A 25,281-nucleotide genomic window follows, 5' to 3' on the forward strand; every position below is an offset into this window, starting at 1 on the left:
GTTTGGAGGGATATGGGCCGGGTGCTGGCAGGCGGGACTAGATTGGGTTGGGATATCTGGTCGGCATGGACAGGTTGGACCAAAGGGTCTGTTTTCATGCTGTACATCTCTATGACTCTATGACTCTAATCACCAGGCAGACCATACCAACATTTGACCACTATTTCCCAAAGTGTGTGGGTGAATATAAGAAACAGGCAGATGCTGGCATCATCTGTGAATCTCAGCCATGTGCGGCCCATCACCTGAGTTCTTCCTATGATGAAGTATCTATAATTGCAGACCGTTCTTCAACAGTGACCTCTGTATGAAGTTGTTGTCACGCCTTCACTCTTGTACAAGGTGATCCGTTTTCAAAACAACGTGAATCTCTACTTGGTTTTCTGTGTCTTTTCTTTTGCTAATCTCCAGCTCCATATCACAATTTGCTTATCTAAAGAATTGAGAATTCTCCTTTCAAATTCTTTCAATAAGGGTGTATGCTGACTGATATATCAAACTTAAATACTGTTTATGTTGTTACAATCCATTCCTTACCTTAACCCAATTGTTTCATGTCCTGTCCTAAATATTTACCCCTATACTTATAATTTGTAAAAATTGAAGCGAAATGCCTATGTAATTTTTTAATGATGAGGGAGAAGTGTAAATTGAATTCTTTGACTTTTCTCATCTCCTGTGTGTAAGTTTTGATTTTTCTCCCTTTTGTTTGTCTCTTTTGAAAGGCTATGATACATTCCCCTCTTTTTGTGAAGTCCTAGAGGAAATCAAGCCACGTCAGATTCTCTTTAGGAGTTAAAACAGATGAATGGTTTATTCATGCAGTTGAACCCAGGGAATAATGATCAACACACACACACACACACACACACACACACACACGGAAAGGTAACTTGAGAGGTATGGGCATGAATTCAATGTCTGGAGAAACTACTATTCATAGGAACTCATGTTCACATGGCAATGGTTTCAGAATTATTTTTGAAGTTGACAAAGGTACAACATGATGATGTTCGTCAACCTTTTAGGCAAATTTAAGATTTCTTCCAGAAACCAAGGGCAGACCTTTTCCAGTTTCAGTTGTGGTTTTGCTGATTGCCTGGTCTGCCATGGTTCAGAGCTAGGTTCCTTCTAAACCATTTCTTTCCTGCGGCATGGACCTTCAAGTTTTGTGCATGGCAGCGACTTCCAGTGTGTGGCCACATGGCTCAGAGGGAACGCCGGCTTAGAGTCAGTTGCTTTGCACAATCCTCCGCTCTTCAACTCCTTTCGTTGTGCATTTGGGCTCGTTGGTGGTGTTCACATTAGAATGACATGGAAGGATCAACCAAACACCACTTCAGAGACTGCAAACCAGAAGCTGCCCCTCACACACTGATGCTGGACCATGAAGGTACAGAAAGGAATACTGACACCCCACTTCTTGGATAGGGACATGGTGTTGCTGAGGCACAGGCTGGAGGACGGGAATTGAATGCTAAATGTCATGGTGGGCAATGGTACCAGAGTAAGCCAGATAGCAGCCAAGGTCAGTGTTGTGTCTCAGGATGAAGCAGAGTGCCCCTCAGTACAGGAAGGAGGTCAGTGATCTTCAATGTCTTCCAGATATGTGCACAAACCTGAACTCTATCGCTGAGGCATGAGCACTTAAAGGGGAGGATCTCAATGGGTTACCCCACAAGGGTAACTGCTAACATCTTCTCTCTGCTACCATGCACTCTCGGAACCACCACTCACTCTAACTCTGCCACTGTACATGCATCTCACCAAGCCTCATGGACCTCATCTCTCACTGTTGGATCAATTACATTCATGCACTGGCTCTCATTCACCTCGGTCTCCCAAGCTGCTAACTCTTTCTGACCTCTGGGATCTTCCTACTCACAGAGGACACCTCACCACCTCCACCCCTCTCCTGCTCATGCATCACCATCAACTGCTCTTTCACATTTCATTCAATACTGTACAGTTCCGCTCTTTCTTTCATTACAGGAAAAAAGGCCCATAACAAATCTGAGGGGACATGAACCTGTGAATTGGTGGCAGACATTAAGCTGCTTGCTCCCTGTGAGGAGTTAATTCTAGAATTATATAAAGAAGAACACAATTGCTTATGTGGATATAGGGAGACCTCAATGGGAAGCTAGCCCCATTAGCTCCATTGAGCTGTGCTGCTCTCCCATTACCACCAGCGCAAATTCATTCTTAATGTGCACAAGCTTTTAGACAACTAGTATCCTTTCTTTGCTTATGCACCCAATGAGCTTCCACAAAGAAGCGGCCAGCACTGGAGACCGTCAGCTCCATCTCCAACTTGAGGAGGAAGTCATGGACACTCGCCAGCAAGACCTTCCTCTCCACCAGCTCACACCCTTTCTCCTCAGTGGCTTCTCTTCCTAGATTAGAGCACAGTCTAGTGAACATATCACTGGCACACCTGGCCGAGAAAGTAACGTCCCTAGTTTCTGACTCTAGACACCTGCACCTGCTCAGCTCCAAATAAAAAATGGTCCTGGCCATTGGTAACTTAATAAAAATGGTCAGGCAGGCAAAGGAGCAGCAAGCACATTCATTAGAAGTGGTTGATCAACTGGATTAAAGGATGAAGGAGTCCATCAATGTTAGCAGTACTGTGCTGGCTCTGACTTGAATGTGACTGGCTGTCTCCATGGGCAAATCGTCTCTGCCATGGAGAACCAGGTACAGCATACCCAGTGCTGAAAATGTGTTGCTGGAAAAGCGCAGCAGGTCAGGCAGCATCCAAGGAACAGGAGAATCGACGTTTCGGGAATTCCTGAAGAAGGGCTTATGCCCGAAACGTCGATTCTCCTGTTCCTTGGATGCTGCCTGACCTGCTGCGCTTTTCCAGCAACACATTTTCAGCTCTGACCTCCAGCATCTGCAGCCCTCACTTTCTCTCACAGCATACCCAGTGTCTATCAGATATGTGCACACACCTGAACTCGATCACTGTAGCCACGAATGCCTAACGGGGATGACCTGAAAGGACCTCAACCTCACTCCAGATTTCCCTTCTTCTCCAGAATTCAGGCACCCAAAGCAAGAGATGGGGCTACAGACATGAGCCTCAGAACCATCTTCTCTGGACAATCAAGAGATGTTTAGCCCCTGCCTGAGGGGACCTGACAGGCCAACTCCCCTGAGTAAAATTGGATGGTCCCCTTGATTGACGGTGATAGTGCCTCCTGACTGACCATACCTGACTCAACACCACTAAGGACTGTGCCACTTTGACTTTTACACATGGCCTTTTCCTTGAAGCATGTGCAGTGTGTTTTCCACATAATCTGCTGGCACATGCTGCAGCAGTAACATTAGTGCAGCATGATGCCACACAATGACCTGTCTACATCCTTGATGTTTCATGTCTCTCCACTATGACCAGCTCCCTGCCTGAGCCTCTGTACTCAAAAGCCATGCAAGCCAGAGAGACTGAATAGCCTGTAGCTGAGCAGGGAAGGGCCTGTGCACCAAGAAAGCAATGTGAATAGACAGACTGGCAGCCTCTATTTAAACTCAAGGTGAATGAGTGCTAAGAAAGCAAGCTAAAGGCCAGAAGGTGCATCTTGTCCAAATGCCATTTGGCAGGGGTCTAAAAGTCATGCGTTGAACTCCAAAGTACAATGGCGAAGTGCTGAAGTGTGGGAGTTGGTCTGAATGTGGGCGTGATTATGTGGTGAGGCTTGGTGGTTTGTCAATGCCAACCTTCATGGGTGAAGGGTCAAAGAGAATGATGTTCACAGAGATGCAGTGACAAGATGCTGAAGGTACATTGGATGATGGCAAGGACAAGCAATCGTGAGCTGTGGCCACCAAGTTTCCATTCTGATTGGAGGGTCCAGAATATGCAGCATTTAGTTTCTCAGGGAAAGAGAGGAGAACTGGAACACTGAAATACTGAACACTTAAAAAGAAATGCAATTTTGGATATTAATAAGATCTAAATATATGAAAATCAGGAAGCTGCCACTCAATACCAAGAGTCATAAGTATTTGAGGCTTGAGAGGAATATCCCAAAACATTTTCTTGACGTCAAGATTCTGATATTTTCATCCTCTGTATTTTCCCAACCTCATGCCATTGCTCGTGTCACACCAGGGAGGAGAAATTTCTAATCCAAGTTTTCGAGCAGGTTGAGACTTGAGGCAAATTTAGTTCGACATGGAATCTTTGATTTCCTTGCTTCCAACATTCTCCTTGATGCTAACATTTGGTTCTTATCTCAGTGAGCCAACGGTGTCTCAAGATTACAGTTAGTTTCAACAAAGGCTGGGGTGATATTTGTCCTGTATCTGATTCGGCAACAAATGGTCCTCGTCCTTCTAGCCAGGGGTCCAGTGCTAACCTTAGGAGATAAATGTGACTATTAACACCACAACAGGCATAATGTCTTTAAGCTTCAGTGACCCAGTGAAGATCCATAATTCCTTTATATGTGATAAATGGCAAGCCATTAGTGTCAATTCAAGCATAATGAGTTTCAGTAGTTCATCCTGTGTTCAGAACTGACTGGGGAGACACATTGTCTGCTGGTCTCTTCTGTTTGGGGACCAGAAGGTCTAAACTAGGGTGTGACATTCCAGGGGTACGATGTCTGAGCTCTGTCCTGGTAACTGGTAGTTTGACTTTTGCAGAAGTTATATCATGTGATTAAAAACAGCCCTGCCTTTCTTTTAGTTTGGCCAAGTCCTTTTTCAAAATTAAACAAGCATAGCACTTAAAACAATTTACGATCTCTCCTCATGCCTATGATAAGCATCTCTTCTGCTCAATCCTTCATAGTTGAGTTTCCCCATCATGCTTGACTGGTCATATGTCCACTGAACAGTGCTTTTACATTAGTTATTTTATTTGACCTAAATTTTGCTTTCATGTTAGCTCATTCCAGCCGGTAGCTGGGTCTAATCATTTTTTTCAATTAATCTTAATTTTGAGGCTACTACAGCTGGAAGCCTCAAATTTTGAACGCTGACCTTGTCTTACACAAAGCCAATGTGACCAATGTATTTAATTGTTTGAAAGATACCAAAAAGTATGACACTCATCCACGCTATTGTTAATTAGCTTTAGATTTTCAGACTTTAGTGATGATTCTAAGCTACCCCTGCTTTGAAGCAAACTGGTGATGTACAGATTTCTTCTGTCCTGAAGAACTGCCCAAAAGCTTGCAATACTTTACTTTATAAGCTCGCTGCAATTGTTGAGAAATTTTACAGTGCTAAATTTCCAATTAAAATAAATGTACGAGAGGGAGGGGGAAATAATATTCAGAGAGAAAAAGTAACGTCAACTTGATATTCCAAAGCAAATTCTTTATTTCTCCACTTCTCTGCCTTTGTATTCTATGTGTTGGTTTATTTTTTCTGATAGTGCCAGAGAGTGGTGACACTATACAGCATTTTCACTGTATTTTGTATCAAGATACACATGACACTGAATAAATCAAATCAAATAAATAAATACATCAAAACTGCCTGCATGGACAATCTTCACAGATCACTGGCAGGAGAAAAGGTTCAAAGCTTCCTCACTGCAATGAAAGTATTTCTAGATCTTAAATGCATGTTTGGATTCATTGTATCACCACTGAAGAAGGCACACTAACATCATTACAACCACACACAAGTGATTATGGCCCAGTTTCATTTTGCTATAATGGAGCGTGTGTCCACAACAAAGAAATTGGAAATCACAAGTCCCAGACCTGAGCTGTCTTCTCTCACCTACATGGAGATAACTCGCAGTTTAAGTGTGCCTGGTTACTGGAGGTAGCTAGGAGAAAGTGAGGACTGCAGATGCTGGAGATCAGAGTTGAGAGTGTAGTGCTGGAAGAGCACAGCAGGTCAGGCAGCATCGGAGGAGCAGGAGAATCGATGTTTCGGAAATCAGCCCTTAATCAGGAGCCTTGATGAAGGTAGCTGACTGTTTCCATGATCAGCTGCCTTCCTTTAAATTGGAGTTTGAATCCATGGCTTGGGGGACCCAGAGTTTGGAATTTAGATCAGCTAAGATCAGTTCTGTTCTCAGTGAGATAGCTAAGGTGGTCTTTTTGTCAAGAGAAGTCAGGCATGGAGGCTGAAGGGCAAAGAGTGGGTGGTGGGTGCGAGTTGAAATAAGTTGCCTTTGCGTTATCATAAAGGCCATGAGGATGATTGAGGGTATAAGGGACTTGAAGGGCTGTGGGTGATGGGCAAAAGGGACAGGGTTGAATGGAGAAGCGTATGAACGACCATGCAGGATGGTCATAGAATGGAATAGTGAGTATGAAGTGTCATGTAGGTAAGTAAGTTACCATGCAAGAGGGACAGGTGGGCACCGGGTCATACATTGGCATGAGTGAGGCTTGGCTATCTTCAGGATCTAGTCACCTCCATCCGGGTTGTCTGGCCTCACTCCCAGCTACCTCCTCACCCTGCAATAATCCCAACTTGCACCCTCCAAGTCCCACGGAACTCTGGAAGTATGGCTGGTGATTTTTAAAGCTCAAGTGCTTTAAAGCACAAATGCCGGGAGTCAGGCGTTATGCAGTTTAAATAGTACCAATGTTCACAGAAGCAGACAGTTTTATTGAAATGATATTGAGCTTTCTTTTGTTGATGTTACAGGGGGTTAATCTTCCTTTCACAACCATGAGAGATTCTCAGGACAATCTGAGCAGATTTTCACTTTTTGTAATTCAGTCATTTTGAGGAAAACAGCAATGCCAGTAAAACTTTGGGTTAAGCACACATTAAGGTGTTAGCAATGTGTGCTATTACATTTCCAACTGATAGCACCTTTATAAATAAAACTGCTTTACTGTTCGTCAGCACATACCCAGAACTCCCCTAACTGCTGACCAAAGCCAATTGTTCCTTCTCACACCATTAATTTGAGTTAGGTCTAAGACCTGTTTTAGACAGAAAGTTATAAACTATGTGCCTAGGATCATAACAACACCAGCACAGAAGGAGACTATACAGCCACTGTATCTGTGTCAGTACAGGCTGAGTACTGAAATTATGTACTCTGCTCTTCACCTTGTCACCTTTAATGCTTTCCTTCTTCAAGTGTTTATCTAATTCCCCCTGAATGCTGTGATTAATTTACGTATTCATTTACTTATTGTACTGTATTCTTTGTGTACAAAAAAAAGCTCTGCTAATCTTAATGTTTCTAGCATGGGGTTTATGTGCTTTGTTATGTATTTAATAAGTTTCTGAAAATAATATACTTCTTCTCTTCAACTATTTTGAAATGAAGACCATTTTTATAACTATGGCCACCAAGCCACTCCAGTCTCTGCCCACTACTTCAGCAAAATTAGTTCTTTCCTCACCACATTAAATCAATTTTGTATTTTTTAAAAATGCCTCCAATATACCCAATCTATTGTTAGTTATTTGATTTGATTTATTATTTTCATACACACCTAAGTACAGTGAAAAATTTTGTTTTGCGTGTAGTACAGCAAATCACAACATACAAAGACACAAAAATCATAGGGTGATTGAAGAGGGTGAGGAATACAGAGTTACAGTGTCAATTTTACAGACTTGGAATTGAGGTTTAAAAGTGCAGAATGATTCTAAGAAACGGAAGAATAAGATTTGCTGTAGAGAGCTCACAAAGAGTCGTCATGTGTCAGCACAGATATGTAACATGTTCTGTCAAAGGGCTACTGTGAGCACCATCAAAGGGCTACAGTGATCCTGAAGTATCAATCTACAACAGAATGTATTCCATAGGTTGTACTAATTCAAGATGTTAGACTGCAACTTCATACCACTTTCTCACCTACCATTGGTAAAAATCACTTCAAATGTGGGCATTCTGTCAGTTGTGGTTGGTAAATGCAGATGTGGAGTTCCTATTTTGGGTTTTATTTTGCTGAGAGGCAGCGTAGTTGCTTGTGGCTTCCTTTTCAGATGGATTAGAATTCAAATTACTACCTGCTCTCTCGCTTTCACTACTTGAGTGTCTAACGTGCTTCCTATTTCTTCCACAGAATCAGTAATAGAATAGTTTGTTAAAGTCTGCATCGCAGTGAAAGGCTTGATTTAGTGATAAGGCCCCCAACTGTAATGTGTTCTTTTCCTTCCAATGAGAGAATCAGTGCAGTTCTGTAACAGGACACCTGTTTGCACTTCAAATGGAAACCAGGGGTGTATGTTGGTGAATTATTGATAAAGCTGTGTTATCTTTGAAGAAAGGACATCTGTGCACTGGTATCAGTCAGTGGCTCTGCCTCCAGGACTGAAAGCTGAAGCTTTTCCTTCAGATCAGTATCATGCTGTCGTGTGACTTCACATTTCTAATCCTTTCTATTTTTGTTCAGGCACATGCTCCCCAGCTGTGCTCCATTACATTGTTCCTCTAATCATTCACTGAATTAAGAAAAGAAAGGGAAGGAAAAAAAAGTATCTCTAACAAGGCTTTTACTTGTGTGAACTTGTTAAGTGTCTGATTTCAAACAAAAGAATATCTTTTTCTCTGCTTGGAATGAGAGCTGTACACCTCGGATATTGTTTCACTCTGTCTTCATACCTTTATGGTTGTGACCCCTTCCCTTTATGTTTTACTTTGCAATTAACTCCTAAAAAGTAAAGCTCCCATAGACTACTCGGATATTGAACTTTTTATTTCAAAAGCTGACGTTTAAAGAATAAACAGCAATCACCAGTAACCAACGAACGATGCAGGCTGAGCCTAGTTATTCCAGTGCAGCTGGGAATGTGCATGATTTCACTTCTTCTCAACAGCAACATTTTGGAATAGCGTTCAAGAACATTGGCTCACGTGTTTATGCACATAGATCTTTGAAGGTGGCAAGCCAAATTGCTGTTCAAAAACAGCACATGGAATCTTGTCTTTAGCAAAATGATGACGAGCATAAAAACAGAGAAGTTAAGAAGGTTAGTCTTATTCATTCACAGGATATGGGCATAGCTGGCTAGATTTATAGCTAGTACCTAATTGCCCAGAAGGCAGTTAAGAGTCAACCACAATGCTGTGGTTTTGGAGCACATTTTGGCCAGACCAGGTAAGGATGGCAGTTTCCTTCCCTAAAGGATGTTAATAAACTAGACGGGTTGTTCTAACAGTCACTGATGGTTATCATTGGGCCCTTAATTCCAGACTTTTATTGCTTTCAAATTCTACCATCTGCTATGGATTAGAACCCATGATCGAAGAATAACCTGGGTGTCTGGATTAATAGTCTATTGGCAATACCATAAGCCCATCACACTCGTTCCCCCCCCACCCCGCCACTTTATAATTAAAGCTGCACGGTTCACTGAGTAGGCCTCAGCTGGAGTATTGTGTCCGGTTCCAGATACCACACCTTTGTGATAGATGTGAAAGCCTGAGACAAGATAGAGAGGATGTGTCGTAAAATGATAACAGAACGTGGTTATGCAGAGATTGAAAAGCTAATAGTAGATTTGGCAGAATTACGCAAAATTATGAGAAGTTTGGATTGAGTAAATGAGGCGAGACTCAGAGGGGTTAAAAACAGATGGCCAGAGATTTAAGATAATGATCACAAAAAAGGCAAGATTTGACATAGCAAGATGCTGTACTTTGAAGGATGGTGGTAATTGGATTCAGTAACACCTTTCAGAAGGGATTTGATGTAAACTTGGATAAAATTGCAAAGGTAAAAAGAAAGAGTTGGGAGGGGTTTAGGAATAATTGGATGGCCCTTCCAAAGAACTGTTGGATGCAGTGGTCTCCTTCTGTACTGTGCTTTTCAATGTATTTATGGAGAATATCTTAACTCCCCTGAAGCAGTTTGAGTTTGGATTTGGTGAGAAGTGAAAATGCTTAAAAAAGAAAGGAACCTCAATGTCAATCTATCTCAGTCATGCCCACTTGCAGTATTTCTTCATGTTTATTTCAGTTTTTAAGCATCTGCAATACTTTGCCTTTGTAGTGGCAACACCATGCAGCTCTCCTCTGATGATATCATCATCACATAGGATCAGAAACTCGCCTGTCTGTTATACACCCTATGCAATATTCAGTCACTCTGAGTTTGATGGTGCTGATTTTTGGTGCGTCATGTGATGATTGATTTGGCAAAGATGAGGAAAGTGATTTAAACTCAGTTAAGTTAATTCCACTGCCAAGATTTCAGTGTTTTGACACAGTAGCACTTCCCTTGAAAGCAATCTTAAAATTCACAAGCTGGTCTTTTCCTACACAGGTGACAGTCACAACAATCGGATATGGAGACAAGGTTCCCCAGACCTGGATCGGCAGGACAATTGCTTCATGTTTCTCCGTCTTTGCAATTTCATTTTTTGCACTTCCAGCTGTAAGTTTTTTTTAAAATCTAATTTTGTGGCATAGGAATTGATTGAAATTTTGACTTATTGCTTAGGTCAACCAGAATAAGAGTTACCATATGTATCGTCTCATTCTATGTAGTAATTCTTTCATAAGGGAATGTATTTAGTTGGAAAGCTTGTTATTGTGAGGAAGTGTCCAATGATTAACCTACCTAGGTTCATAAAGACACTCCAATAATCATCATTATTCCAATTGAGAAGTCGAGTCATTGGAAACATAGAACTGATCACTAGCATGCCATGTTGATACTCCCCTTTAGCATTCATTGAGGATAAAAAGGAATTATGTAGTCAACAGATACCTGGGTAATATGTTGGTACAGGCTGAATAGAATCCTGATGAGAAAGATATGTAGCGAAGTATATATCTGACTAAGACAATCAAATGAATCTGATTGGAATTCATTCATTTTAGTTTATACGTAAATCATTTCATTATATGTGACTTTAAGATAAATCTGTGCCATCTAATTATCATCTGTCTATTTTATCTTGGAAATCTGATGACTGACCTTGCTTTGCAATTGCTATATAGAAAGTGAAAGACCAGTGAAAGTCAATCAAGGATGTAGAAAACATTGGGGTATTTGGAACAGTAAGGATGAAGCTGCAATGGATAGTCTTTCAGACTTCCAGAGGGGTGATGCAGAATAATAGCAAGTCCAACTGTATTGGGTCACATAGGTTGATGTAGTGATTCCAGGAAAGAGATTGGCAAATATTGCAGTTTTCGGATATCAGGTCAGACAGCTTTTAATTAGACGTGGTAAATACTAACTATATATAGGCCAAGGCTTCATCTATGCCACGAGGCTACTAGAGACAATGATCTCTAGTATCATGTGATTTTACATCAATTTCCAAAGAACATTACCTTATTTACATATTCACATTGAAGCCTAATACTACAGCTGAGCCTGCTTCCATGCTCTACATCTCTATGACTCTATCAGTAGTGTAAAGTGACAACCTTTGGGAGAATTTATACAACAAATGACACCATTTTGAAAAGTGCAGGAAGTCCTCAGCGTCCATGTACTTGAAAGTGGAAGGGTCAGTTAGTAAGATCTTTAAAAATGAATCATATGGGTTCCTTGAGTTTATAAATAAGGAACAGATTGTTGAGGCAAAGAAAACATGCTAGAACTTTATAAATCCAACTCTGTTACCAAACTAGAATGGGGCATTCAGGAGAAAGTTATTTATCCAGTATAGTTAGCATGTGTGACTTAACCACTGTATGGAGTAGTTAACGCAAATACCATAAAATCATTTAAAGAGAAGTCAGATAGTAAATTGGACGGAAAGAAATAGATGGATCAACAGGTAGGTTAAGATAAAGAGCAATAGGAGGAGCTACTGGGGAACACAAGCATCTGTATTATCTATATCATCTGGGGCAGCACGGTGATTTCATGGTTAGTACTGTTGTCTCACAGTGCCAGGGACTCCGGTTCGATTCCGCCCACATGGCGACTGTCTAAATGGAATTGGCACATTCTCCCCGCATCTGCGTGGGTTTCTTCCGAGTGCTCTGGTTTTCTCCTACGGTCCACAGATGTGCAGGTTAGGTGGATTAGCCATGCTAAATTACTCATAGTATCCAGGGATGTGTAGGTCAGGAGAATTAGTGATTAGAACTGCAAGGTTACAGGGATTGGGGTGGGATGCTCTTCGGAGGATCGGTGTGGATTTGATGGACGAATGGCCTGCTTCCTCACTATAGGCATTTGATGAAGTGAAGTATTGAAGAGCTGTGTTGAATGGCCTGTTTCTGATGAAGGGTCAAAACATTCGCTGTGCTTTCTCTCCACAGATGCTTCCAGATATGCTGAGTTTCTCCATCAGTTTCAGTTTTGGACCTGTTTGTGTTGTACCTCCCTTTGAACTCTACGAGAGAAGCCAACACAACTGATATGTTTTAATTCTGTATCTCTTGTGTTGTTTCAGGGGATTTTGGGTTCAGGGTTTGCTCTAAAGGTTCAACAGAAACAACGCCAGAAGCATTTTAATCGTCAGATTCCAGCAGCTGCTTCTCTCATTCAGGTAGGTTGTGGTTTATTGACTAAGTTGCAAACTGAACAGAGTGACATATTGCAACAGTCAGGGAACCAATTGTGAATGGAATTTTACAGTCAAAAATCTACACTGGCATTGAATTTAGCCTCTTCAATTAACAATGCATTTGAATGTTTACTAGTGGGATTATTTTTCCATCGGCAGATCCAATTTCTTTCCAGAAACTTTAGAAATTGTAATTTTCTTTCTTAAAGTAAGTTGTTACAACCAGATATAATATGAAAATTACAACCATGACGTTGAAGAAAGGTCAAGACGATTCAATTTAATATTTCAAGAGCTACTCTATTGTTATAATGCAGAGCACAAACAATATGTGAGGATGTTGTAATCAACAGCAGTACATAAAACCAAAGTCATTTTGCAAGATAATAAATTTCAAGATGCATGAAGCTTGCCAGATGTACCTCCTTAATGCATCTCAGATGTCTTTCTTTTTAAATACTCCCATGACAGACTGTCCCCATTTCCTGACTGCTGCACACAAATATAGGGAAGGATTGGTGTGCAGAAAAGTAAAGAAATATTTGTGCTATTAGAGGTAGTGGCTCAGTACTTGTAGTAAATTCAAAAATTTCCTCGAGACATGTTCATGTACAAACGTATGATTATTCAGAATGTTCTGTGGAATATACTTCAGGGAAATTCACATACAGTCAGAGCTGCAGATAAAGGAAGAGGATGATAAGGAAATGGCATTCATTGGCATGAATACAAGAGCATATAATTTATTAAAGGAGGGATCAGAGGGGAAAGAAATGACCAAGAGGAAAAGCATAGGTACAGACGTGAAATGTAATAGCTAAAAATTATTTTAATTCTTTCACTGTAAGAAGTTGATCAAAGAAACAAGAAATTTAGGAGATACAGTTAAGACTGTATAATACAGTATTATTATTTATTAAGGACTAATAGATTCCTGCCCACTGTCCAAAAAAAACCAGCAGGTTTCCAATGCAATTTATTTCATTGGCCTTATGCCAAAGTTGTGATGAGAGTCTGGGAGAGCCCTTGTGGACTGTCAAGACAGATCCCCATGGGATTGGAGGGTAGTTATCCTAGAGTGCTAAAGGGGTCTAGGGAAGAGATTTATAAGGCAGTGATGACATCATCTTAGACAGGGGAGCCTTATTTAAAGCTTATATAAAACAGAAACAAGCACATAAGGACTCAATGGATAATGAAATGCAGACGTGAAGATTATCTGTACCAGAATAAAACAGTAAACAACAATCAAAACAGACACAAATTTTTGCCAAACAACCTTTTTTTACAATGGAGGTGATATCTCTATGGCCAACAGAAACCATTACAACACCTTGTACCTAGTATTTTAGAATTAATTTGAAACCAATCTGCATGGAAGTCTTTTAGTTAAGCTCAAAACTTGGAGGTCAAGAGTAAATATTAGGAGTTGATAAGAAATCTTCTGATAGAATACCAAACATTTTTTCTGAAGAATTATGTTTCATTTTAGGTGGATAATATGACTATACTGAAGAAGAAGGTGTTCAGTAAAATGATTTCATTTTAGTGCTTAGCTCAAACAGACCATTTTGTCTGTTGTCAAGGCCCTAACCTGCAGTCATAGAGATGTTCAGTGCAGAAACAGACCCTTCTGTCCAACGTGTCCATGCCAACCAGATATCCCAAATTAATCTGGTTCATTTGCCAGCACTTGGCCCACATCCCTCTAAACCCTTCCTATTCATAGTATGAGAGTCATAAACTTATGAAGCAGCTGTAGATATTCTAGAAAGATGGATAATGTCTATTTGGTGCTCATCATCTGATGTTCTTTAAGCCCCTACACCACTCATTAAACTGTGAACAAAAAATTTGGTGAAGATCAATTTTAAAAAATCTCTGCCAGCCTTGATTGGTAGACCACACAATGTAACATTTGTTTGCGCAGGTTCAATAAAGGTATTTTGAATTCAAAGTGTTTGGACACATTATAACACATCTCTGTAGCCATTTCACCCTGAGTGTAGATTAGATTACTTACAGTGTGGAAACAGGCCCTTCGGCCCAACAAGTCCACACTGACCTGCCGAAGCGCAAACCACCCAGGCCCATTCGCCTATATTTACCCCTTCACCTAACACTACGGGCAATTTAGCGTGGCCAATTCACCTAACCTGCACATTTTTGGATTGTGGGAGGAAACCGGAGCACCCGGAGGAAACCCACGCAGATACAGGGAGAATGTGCAAACTCCACACAGAGTCGCCTGAGGCGGGAATTGAACCCAGGTCTCTGGCGCTGTGAGGCAACAGTGCTAACCACTGAGCCACCGTGTCTCCCTGAAAATGGATCTTGTGGTCCAGATATAGTGGCACTGCAAGACTCCAAAATTATTTTTAATCACCCTGTGTTGGCACGTTTTGGAAACTTCTAGGGCAGGTGTTACTTGAACCCAGACCTTCTGGCTCAGAGTTAGGGGCATGATCGTTGTGCCACATGTCAGTTGTTCAACATTTTTTTCTAAGGACTATTTGTTATGACTGCTCACCTGAGTTTCACAAGTTTCAATTATCTGAGCAACAGGATTCTGAGTTCACAGCCTGATTATCAAATCAGAGAAGTATTAAAAGATTGGAAGCATGAACAGACTGTTTGTTTGCTTTTAAATGAGATTAAGCATTTTAAATTACAAAGGTTTCACACTTTATGCAGGTTTGCATAGCGAGAGCTGTATGAGGTATTTAGAAGGTTATCTTATTTTTTCCCCACATGGTTCCTGATATCTGCCTATGGTGGATAGTGTGCAAATTGGCACTGAGAAGGTTTAGGTAGCGGCATGAATTTAGTGGGTGAGTGGTGAGAGTTAGAGCAACAAGGACAAAGGCCAAGAAAACTCAGATGCGCCTTCTTTCTCCAGCCTGCCTTCTTATTTGTGTGACCTTGTGTCCTCCTAGGATCGAGAGCATCACGGTGGCTCAGTGGTTAGCACTGCTGCCTCACAACGCCAGTCTTGGGCCACTGTCTTTGTGGAGTTTGCACATTCTCCCAGAGTCTGCGTGGGTTTCCTCTGGGTGCTCTGGTTTCCTCCCACAGTTGAAAGGTGTGCAGGTTAGGTGGATTGAGCCATGGTAAATTACCCATTTTGTCCAGGGATGTAAAGGTTAGGTGGATTTGCCATGGTAAATGCAGGGTTATAGAGATTGGATAGGGGAAGTGGGTCTGGGTGGGCTACTCTTCAGAGGGTCAGTATTGACTCGATGGGCCAACCAGCCTGCTTCCACACTGTAGGGATTCTATGATCTACTTCCAGGTTTGACAGTGGTCAACCTTACCTCACACCTCCTACCCCATCTATGCCAGAGCAAAAGCTTGTTAATTTGGGTTTTTTTTAACTAAGGTCGGTCTTGTGCATGTGAAATTATCTTGACTCATACTACCCACTTCAACAGCCTCAATCCAACTCAGAAATCCAATGTAACCCAAATTTGTATACATTATTAAATAGAAAAAGACCGTGGAATGAAGAAAAAACTCAGTAGTAAAGTGACAAAATATGTATGTGGATAGAGCAATGAGTCATTGAAATTGGTTACAGATCAGACCAAAGTGGATCCCATACAACGAGAAATAGAATCTGCTTGAAACAGCCAAAGATAAAGTTAAAATAAACTTAAAATTCATTTAAGACTTCATACTGAGCATATTTATCAACTTTGAGCCTTGATATCAACAAATTGGTCGACTGCTGATTGTATAATTAAATACGAGGAAGAGAAATTTAAGGTCAAGCCATGCAGTGTTCTCAAGTAAAAGATCCATTTGTGAGCACTGAGGTACAAAGGGCAAAAAGCATAAGTTGGAGACACTGCAAAAGGGCCCACAAACCGGATTCCTTTGTTCGAGCTGTCAAAAAAGGGAGGATCTCAGAATCTCAGTTTCTGAGCTTTAAATGGTAGAACTTGAGAAGGAAAGGGTAAATCCAGGCAGTTGCTCAAAATATATTGTAAGCATCTAATAAGAATTCACAGGTTCAAAATGGTGCCTTTTCAACTCTTTTGCTTCTGTTATATTGAATTTGTTGGTTTACACTGGAAGTAGGTGTTACCTATGAGATTCAGTAGACTTCCTTGGTCTCTTTCAACTTTGATGTTAGGTATTTCAACTCAATTCTTTGGAATGTGTAAATTTATGGTTGATATCAGGAAATGCTTCCCTCAAAGACTGGATCAATACACAGTGTGGAGTACTGAAAAGAATAATTGAGGCGAAAATCCTGAAATCATTTGTGGATGGATTGGATGCTGTAAAAGGGGAACATCAGATTCATCAGAGTTGAGGAATTGAAATGGGCTGAATGACTTTTTCTGATCTAAATCTATAAATGAGTTGGCATTAAGTCAGAAATATGTGTACTTTTATTTGATGTTTTGCTTTGTTTGGCAAAATCACAAGCTTAGTTACATGTTGAATTTATTTTTGACTCTTGACATTTCTCAATGAATTTGAACCTTTTGGGATTATTCACTAATTTAGTGGAGTTGGTGAACTTGTAAAACAAAGAGTTGGTGCTCAACTGTGCAAACTTATTTCTTCTTGCAAACTTTAAGCCACGCGATAGCGATTTGAACATTCTGAAGCTTTCAACAAATTGTGTCAAGTCAATTAAGCGCTTGAAAATCAGCTCTTGTCATAAGTAGGTGTACTGCAGGGTGTTTGCTCAATGATTAATTCACTAGAAATATTTAAGCTCTTCCAAAAAGACAATCGAAACAACTTTATAGTTTCATTCCTTTCAGACATCATGGAGATGCCATGCAGCAGAAAACTATGAATCTGCAACTTGGAAAATGTATGTCCGACAGCCAGTCAAAGCTTATGCTGCATCTCCAAGTCCAAAGACAAAGAAGTTACCGGTAATTACACTGTTTCCCTACCTCTCTCTTTTCTTCAAGTTTTCTCCACCTCTTTAATGCTTTTCTCTCTTTTTTGAATATGCACCAACTTTTCTTGAAATTCCAACACATTAATAGGCAGCTAGCTGTGGTTTTGACAAAATCAATCTTCATTTTGACCTCTGACGGTCTCATGTGAATGTGAACCTTGACCCTAGGTGTTCACCAATCATGTTGTTCGAACTTTGACATCCCTCTTGTCAACGGGCATTAATGTTTTACATAAGTAACTAACTGCTTGCACTTTCAGGGCAAGAAAAAGAAGCCCAAAATTGATAAAGATAATGGACTGAACTCTGAGAAGGCACTAAATGTGCCTAACATCACATATGACCATGTCGCTGACAAGGATGACCGAAAATCTGAAAACTCAAACATCGATGGATGTGATTCATCAGGTAGGAGAGAGAAATGAGTGACATTCAACAACACCTGCCCCATTGGCTGGTCGAACTAACCATTTCTTGTGTACAATAGGAAGACAGTCTGCTGCCACTTACCCAGTTGCACTGAAGGAAGTTATTTCAAAAGGAAATGTTAGTAGACCCTTTAGATTAGAGTTTCCTACAACATGGTTAAAAATCTCTTGTTGGATAATGGTATGCACAAATATAGAGCGAAGGGTAGAAATTGAGGTTTTGGTTGAGATGAGCCATTTTCTGGTCGAATGTTGCAACAGACTCAAGGATCTAATTAGTCCATCCAAGTCCCCAGTGTTGCTGTGTAAATAATTTGATTCAGAAAAAAATGTTGCTAGCATTTTGTTTAAACTCACAAACTTATGCGACCTTTTTGAACACCTGCTTGATCTATGCCTCTCAGTGCAGGTAAGTTATGACTCTCCTGAATGCAGCTCAATGACCATGAAAATTTGAAGCATTGTAGTAATTTAAAAGGTAAGATACGAGAGAACAATTTCTGTAATCAAATGACCAGGTTGCTAAAGTACAGTGAGGTCTCAAAGATGGTCTGAAAGCTAGGATTGCTGCTGTCGTTTTGCAATGTCTCTGAATATTTGTTGTCCTAACAAATTATGTTATAACATTGCAACCTTGAGTTCTTTACTATTATAAAGAAGGTACAGCAGTGCCCGAGAACACTTTTGAAATAAAAAGTGTTCCAAAATTTTCTTAAAATATTACAATCACATGTAACATGAGAACCTGTTTTTTAATTAAAAGGAACAGTGCAGCATTTGACCAATACAACATCCTTTGAACATCTGAGTAATGAGCTTATCTGGAAAATGTATCGAAGGAAATTGATAACTCTGCAAACAAAGCAAACATATGGCATGTTATAAACACAACTTGTCAAGTTTTTTAAAATTAACCTTGATAGTCATTAAATAAATGTAGGGTAAATAGATGGAGTTGAGAAGTAATACGATTACACCTGTACTTTCCACTGGGTTTAGCAAGTCTGAGAGAATGGAATAGATTGACAGCTTGGCAGGTAAAGATGGCACCGAGGAATAGACCATTCACTATTGGCATAATCTGATTTCCACTGCCATGGAAATGAAGATTTTCCTGTTTCTGCAATGGTCACTTGATCCTTAGCACTGATGCTATGCATGGGCAAGAAGTTGAAAATTGACCTTAATATATATGTCCTACAATTGTTTCACCTTAAATTAATATCATGAAGCAAAGGGATGCTGGGAATGAAAGGACAATGCAGAGGAGCAGGCTGTTGTTTCATTCTATTTGGCATGTTTTTAAGAAACAAATATTCCAAAATCAAGGAAGTTGTTTTTATTATCTAGGACAGCTCCACAAAATGAAAGTGATTCCTCTTTATTTGTTTTATGGAAACAAATAAATGTATTTCTTTTTCATGACTCTGGAAGTTATATTATTTGATACTACCACCGAAACATGGTAATGCATTCCCTTGAAGCTTCATTGTGTTAGATAAAACACTATTGTTTCCTGCAAAAACAGTGAACAATCTCATGCATTAAGAATGTGAATAATCTCACTTCATGCCCTTCATTTCTGGGATATGTTTTCATTATCATGGAGAATTCTGCAAGGTGTTCCAAAGGAATCCTCTGCAAGAACAATCCCACATGTCCTCACCTTTGTCCCCTTGAGGCTTGTTAATGCTGCATTTATTCACAATATGCTTGCAAATGCATTTTCCAGTTTGTAATCTGATTTGCATACACATTTATTGTCACTGTCAATATTTGATAATTTTTTTCAGTTTTTTTTTAACAATGACAAGAGGAAAATAGCATTATATATTGAAACCCATAATACTAAGCATTCAGGTTTTTAATTATTTTGGAGCGAGGAGACTGACTGTACTCATCTGCTAATTTCAATGGATATGGTGCTTGGTATGAGAAACCACCAGAACAAATTTCTCAACCCAATTCACTTCCAATTGATGTTGGAACAACATTTCTGAAATGTTAGTGATCCAGAATTGAATTAGGAAAATACTGTGCTGTAGGATGGCCAAGAAAACTAAAGTAAACAGGTAATGGTAATGTTGGCTTGTGGAAAGATTACGAAAATGACCCTTACTAAGTACAGTTTCATTAAAATGTCGAATTCAGACAGATCATTTTGTGTTACAAATCTGGAATGTAGTTAGTTGAATCCTATGATTGTGTATCTAATTCAGTTACTATATGAGTGAAGATCACAGAACAAAACCCTAGGTAGCTTTATTTGGAGTATTCGCACAATATCAATATGTACTTTACTAGTTTTGATGTGAAAAGGTTCATCCAAGTGTAGAATGTGAGAGGTTTTGTTTACGTGGAAATAATTTGTGTCTTGGGGCTGGTGGTATCTCACTTTGTGATAAATATGTGGAAACTGACATCTGATATTTAACTAATCGTCCAATCGAGAAAAGCTAAGTACAGTGGAGTTGAATTTAAATTGAAGTCAAGTGAGAGTTGATTGGTTTGAGTTATATGATAACAGCTAAGATAGAAGGAAAGAGAATGGAAAAGGAAGAGGAGGAAAATGTGGCCTATGTTGCCACAATAGATTAAATAAGAGAGTAGACACAGTGGGGTGGGTGAATGAGTGGCTGTTGAGGAGAATAGATAAAGCAAGGGATAATAGAGAGACGGTGGACATGAATTGAACAAATTAACTGCAAACAAGTATGAATGAGGGAAATCAGCAAGGAATTAGAGATTACAGAAGGAGCAAAATGATTTTCAATCTCATCAAATTTAACCATATTGAAGATATTTTATCAGCACAATTTAAACTATGGTTAGCATTCACCTCATTATATATGTCTCTTTTTTTGTCTATTCCAAACATTGGGCTGAACCTTTGTTGTCTTCTTCATTAAAAAGAACTGAGGAACTCACAACAATAACTATTATTGTTGAGGTTGGAATACCTCAAGTGACTGTGAAACTGCAGATATGTTGTAATATTTTGAGCGTATGAAATTTTATACTATTTTCTCTGACTCTTTCTATCTTTCTCTGTCTATTTGACACCTTCGTCTGTAACCTCTCTCCCACTTCTGCAAGTATACAGGAAAAGCAAGGATGTTGAAAACAACTGGTAAGTTATTAGCTAGTGTGCACTGTGGTTGTAGATATGCTTGTGTTGTTTTTAATCTTGGACTTTTCAGTGATGTAGTTAATACTGAGTGATATTTCTTGTAACGATTGTCTTGGTGATTAGCTTAGAGTAGAACACTAGAAACCCGCACAATTTAGTCACCAAACTGTGAGTGAGGCATACGAAGCATGCTTTGGTTTGTAAATTAATTTGTGGTGTGATTTCTGTGTTTTGTTGTTGAGTACAAATATTGACTGCAGTAAAGGGCTACAATAAGGAGCTAATATATTTGGCAGAGTGGATGATATAGAACTGAATGTATATTCCGCTCAAAGTTGGAAAAGGCATTACTTAGTTAATATGCACTGCCCAAAACTGATGTCAGTATTTGCAATATTGTACTGTTTGTTTATTTTCCTTTAGAGCGAGGAAATAATTCACTTCCCGATATGCTATTCAGTTTGGCGATGACACATTCGGATAGCCCCACCTTCTCTTAAGCCATAGAGTCATCCAAATTGGATATAGAATTCTGATGACATGGAAGAACAAAGTTCTTGTTCTCTTTTCATGGCTGTCTTTCTTGATGGCTGGGTATTAAACTTGATACCTCAAATACCATTACATCAGTCAGAGATTAGATTCCGTACAGTATGGAAACAGGCCCTTCGGTCCAACAAGTCCACACCGACCCACTGAAGACTAACCCACCCAGACCCATTCCCCTACCCTATATTTACCCCTGGCTAATGCACCTAACACTATGGGCAATTTAGGGTGGCCAATTCACTTAATCTGCACATCTTTAGATTGTGGGAGGAAACCGGATCACCCAAAGGAAACCCACAAAGACACAGGGAGAATGTCCAAACTCCACACAGACGGTCGCCTGAGGCGGGAATCAACCCTCGGTCCCTTGCGCTGTGAGGCAGCGTTGCTAACCCCTGAGCCACTGTGCCATCTATTTGAACCACCGTGCTACCCATCTAAGCCATCGTGCCACCCAAGTCCTTTGGGTGAAACCAGGAAATACCAAAATTTGATAGAGGCCATCGTGAACAGATTGTGATTTTAAAATGACTCTCTTTAAAAGAGTTTCCAACCATAATTTCTTGCTTCTCCCTGCTAAAACTGCTTACAAGAGATGGATGGTGATGAGCCAGCATCACATCATCTTTGCCCCATCAATCACTTTGCAAAAGCTTCTCTCACCAATCAGGAGCACTTTGAAGACTGGTTCTTCTCTCTCCTTGCTGATCTTGGTTTATGAAATGGTGATTTCCCTCCTCTTTTTCCAAACTGACATCATTCTGAAAACTGTGCCATTGTTTTGTGACACTTGCCTGAGATTACTTACTGCAGGTGACCTTTGCTTAGTCATTCGCATGCAAAGACTTATTCCAAGGGCAATATGTATATGATTATTGAAAGCTTGAAGCATTGTATACTGTATCTGTGTGAAAAATGGGTTCAACCTGTTCAACCACAAGGAAAAGCTCCCATGTATTGATACTTGTTTCTTGATTTGCCTCTTTCCTTTATGCTGTCTCATTTCAAATTCTATAATGATAAGAGTCGAATGGATTGAGGTGCAAAAAAAGCATTTCCTTCTGGGCAGGTATGAAGAAACTCTTTTTATTCTTTCATCTTAAAAGTGATGCTGTCTTTTTTTTCTCTTCTTATTTCCTATCCTCTGATTCCGTCTCTGGCTGGTGGTCAAGTTCGCCAGCATTCTTGGGCTTCCTTTACTCCAACCTATTCCTTCAGCTTTCCTTCTCCTCAAGGTAATGACTGAGTTGGGTGAAATAATTTGATTTGATTTGTTTCCAATACAAACCTTAACCTTCACTGAATGTGGTCAATGCAATGTTCCCATTTCCTGAAAGATTAGCTTGTAACTGCTGCTGCAAGACCAAGATGCAGCTACAGCCCAAGACTTCCTGATGTAAAGAGTGATTGTCCCTACATAACACAAATGATATGGTAATGCTGAACAATAGTCCTGTTGGACTATAAAGTGGTGTTGTGTAATTTTGACTTTGGTTTACAAATGGAAGACTGAAGCTATTTGAGATTAAAGACTCCATTCATGTGATTAGAAATAAAAAAAATGATAAAGCATTATACCAGATTTGGAAGACACCCAAAGTTTTCAGATAGTGAAGTATTAATGCTTTCTATGTATATTTGACTATCGTTCACCACAAGCAAACATTATGGAGGGTTATTCAATGTCTCTCTATTGCATTGTCTAAGATGGGAAGGCTAGTCTGACCACTGGCAGAATTTCCTATTCTTTTTCATGAAGCAACATGGATTTATTTGTTTCTGCCTGGATCAGTGGACAATCTCATTCACATCGTAGCATCTCTCATATATAGTAACATACTAGAATGAAATTTTGCAGGTTCGCTTTATCCCATTGCCTTCTGACTAAGAGACTAAGTAACAAAAAAGTTAACAAGAACTTTTTAAGTGACATAGTTGAAAAGTTATGCTAAAATCTACATTGTTCATGCTATTGGCTACTTAATGCTGACATTTCCCAGGAATCTTGTTTGCGTTCACTGGAATGAAAGAGCGAGGAGAAATCAATGTATATTTTTGGAGCCTTTCTCCTTCCCTACCCCTCCTCCTACCCCAAAGAATGCAGAACGTAGACCACCAGGATACCCAGGTCCCTTTGCACATCAATGATTCCCAAACCATCACCAATGCCATTCTGCTTTGCATAACAATGGAGACAACTGCACACAAATCCACATTATGCTGGATCTGCCAAGAATCAACTCAACTTCGCTACATTGCCCTGAAGACACCTTACAACCTCCTGATCACTCACAATCCAACATAATTTTGTATCACTGGCAAACATAGAAATATTAATTTTGATTCCTCCACCCTAATGGTTGATACATATTACAAATAGCTGGGGTCCAAGCATGTGCCCACTTGCCATTGCTTTTCACTCTGAAAATGGCCCAATTACTCCTACTTTCTGTTTCCTGTCGGCTCCTCAATTCTTAGTCCATGTAAGTGTGTTATTGTCAATCCCGTTGATTTTGCACACTTAAACTCTGTAAGTGTCTTTTTACAGTACAGCTGGAGGAGTTCTCCTCTCCCAGCACCTCAAATGAATCCTCATCTACAATAAGCCAACTCAGCCAACTCTGATCTCTTCAAGTTTTCTTTCTTCCTCAATCTCTGGACCACCAAAAACGCCTCCCCACTGTGTCCCTTAGCAACCTGAGATATTTCCAGATGCTTGGACGTCAGTTCAAATGGTTGTTGGCTGTGGTTTTGTACCACAGGAGTGCTTGAGTTTTAACAGGCTAGTTTGGCAAACCTGGTTGGTTGTCAGATGGGAAACAGGATAGCGAAATGACAATGAGGTCCTGCCATTAAATTTCCCATTATTTCCAACTGTCACTTGAAGGCACTTACTTTGTTGCATTTTGTTATCTAACAGAATAGCATACAGAGCCAGATAAACATTACAACACTGTTTTCATTTTATTGTGGAAATAATCTCTGATCGTGTTTTGGGGATCTTGGGGGGAGGGGGAGCAGCCATAAGTCGTGGTCCACATTAGCACCAATGACATAGGTTGGAAGAGAGATGGGGACTTGAGGCAGAAATTCAGGGAGCTCGGATAGAAGCTTAGGGCGAGGACAAACAGAGTTGTTTTCTCTGGTTTGCTGCCAGTGCCACATGCTAGTGAGGTGAGGAATAGGGAGAGAAAGGAGTTGAACACGTGGCTACAGGGATGGTGCAGGAGGGTGGGTTTTGGGTTTTTGGATAATTGGAGCTCTTTCTGGAATAGGTGGGACCTCTGCAAGCAGGATGGTCTTCATCTAAACAATATCTTGGGTGGGAAATTCACTAAAGCTATTAAACTAATACAGCAGGGGGATGGGAACCAAACTTGTAGGACAGGTACAGAAGAGGATGAGAGTAGGGAGTTTCAAAATCAAGTGTCTCACACTGGCAAGTGAGAACCTGGTTTGAAGTGTGTATACTTCAATGTGAGGAGCATCCGAAATAAAGTGAGTGAACTGGCAGTGTGGGTTGGTACCTGGGACTTCGATGTTGTGGCCATTACGGAGACATGGATCGAGCAGGGACAGGAATGGCTGTTGCAGGTTCCGGGATTCAGATGTTTCAGTAAGAACAGAGAAGATGGTAAAAGAGGAGGAGGTGTGGCATTGTTGATCAGGGACAATATTACAGTTGTAGAAAGGATGTTTGGGGACTCGTTAACTGAGGTAGTATGGGCTGAGGTTAGAAACAGGAAAGGAGAAGTCACCATGCTGGGAGTTTTCTATCGGCCTCTGAATAGTCCCAGAGATGTAGAGGAAAGGATAGCAAAGATGATTCT

The 25,281-nt window shown here is 40.2% G+C and overlaps 1 protein-coding gene across 10 annotated transcripts in view; it reads left to right on the forward strand.

Moving 5' to 3' along the window:
- Nucleotides 1-25,281, forward strand: part of LOC122557942 (potassium voltage-gated channel subfamily KQT member 1) — a 682,968-nt gene that overhangs the window by 249,181 nt on the left and 408,506 nt on the right. For 9 of the 10 annotated variants that reach the window (XM_043706183.1, XM_043706187.1, XM_043706188.1 and 6 more), the window contains 6 exons: nucleotides 10,212-10,322; nucleotides 12,307-12,402; nucleotides 17,199-17,315; nucleotides 17,605-17,752; nucleotides 20,876-20,902; nucleotides 22,624-22,686. In XM_043706183.1, the coding sequence (XP_043562118.1) occupies nucleotides 10,212-10,322; nucleotides 12,307-12,402; nucleotides 17,199-17,315; nucleotides 17,605-17,752; nucleotides 20,876-20,902; nucleotides 22,624-22,686 (562 nt within the window). The remainder of the gene's footprint in view (nucleotides 1-10,211; nucleotides 10,323-12,306; nucleotides 12,403-17,198; nucleotides 17,316-17,604; nucleotides 17,753-20,875; nucleotides 20,903-22,623; nucleotides 22,687-25,281) is intronic. The other variant, XM_043706184.1, reaches the window with a different exon arrangement.

The sequence above is a fragment of the Chiloscyllium plagiosum genome, chromosome 16, assembly GCF_004010195.1.
Source record: "Chiloscyllium plagiosum isolate BGI_BamShark_2017 chromosome 16, ASM401019v2, whole genome shotgun sequence".
In the NCBI taxonomy this organism is placed as follows: Eukaryota; Metazoa; Chordata; class Chondrichthyes; order Orectolobiformes; family Hemiscylliidae; genus Chiloscyllium; species Chiloscyllium plagiosum.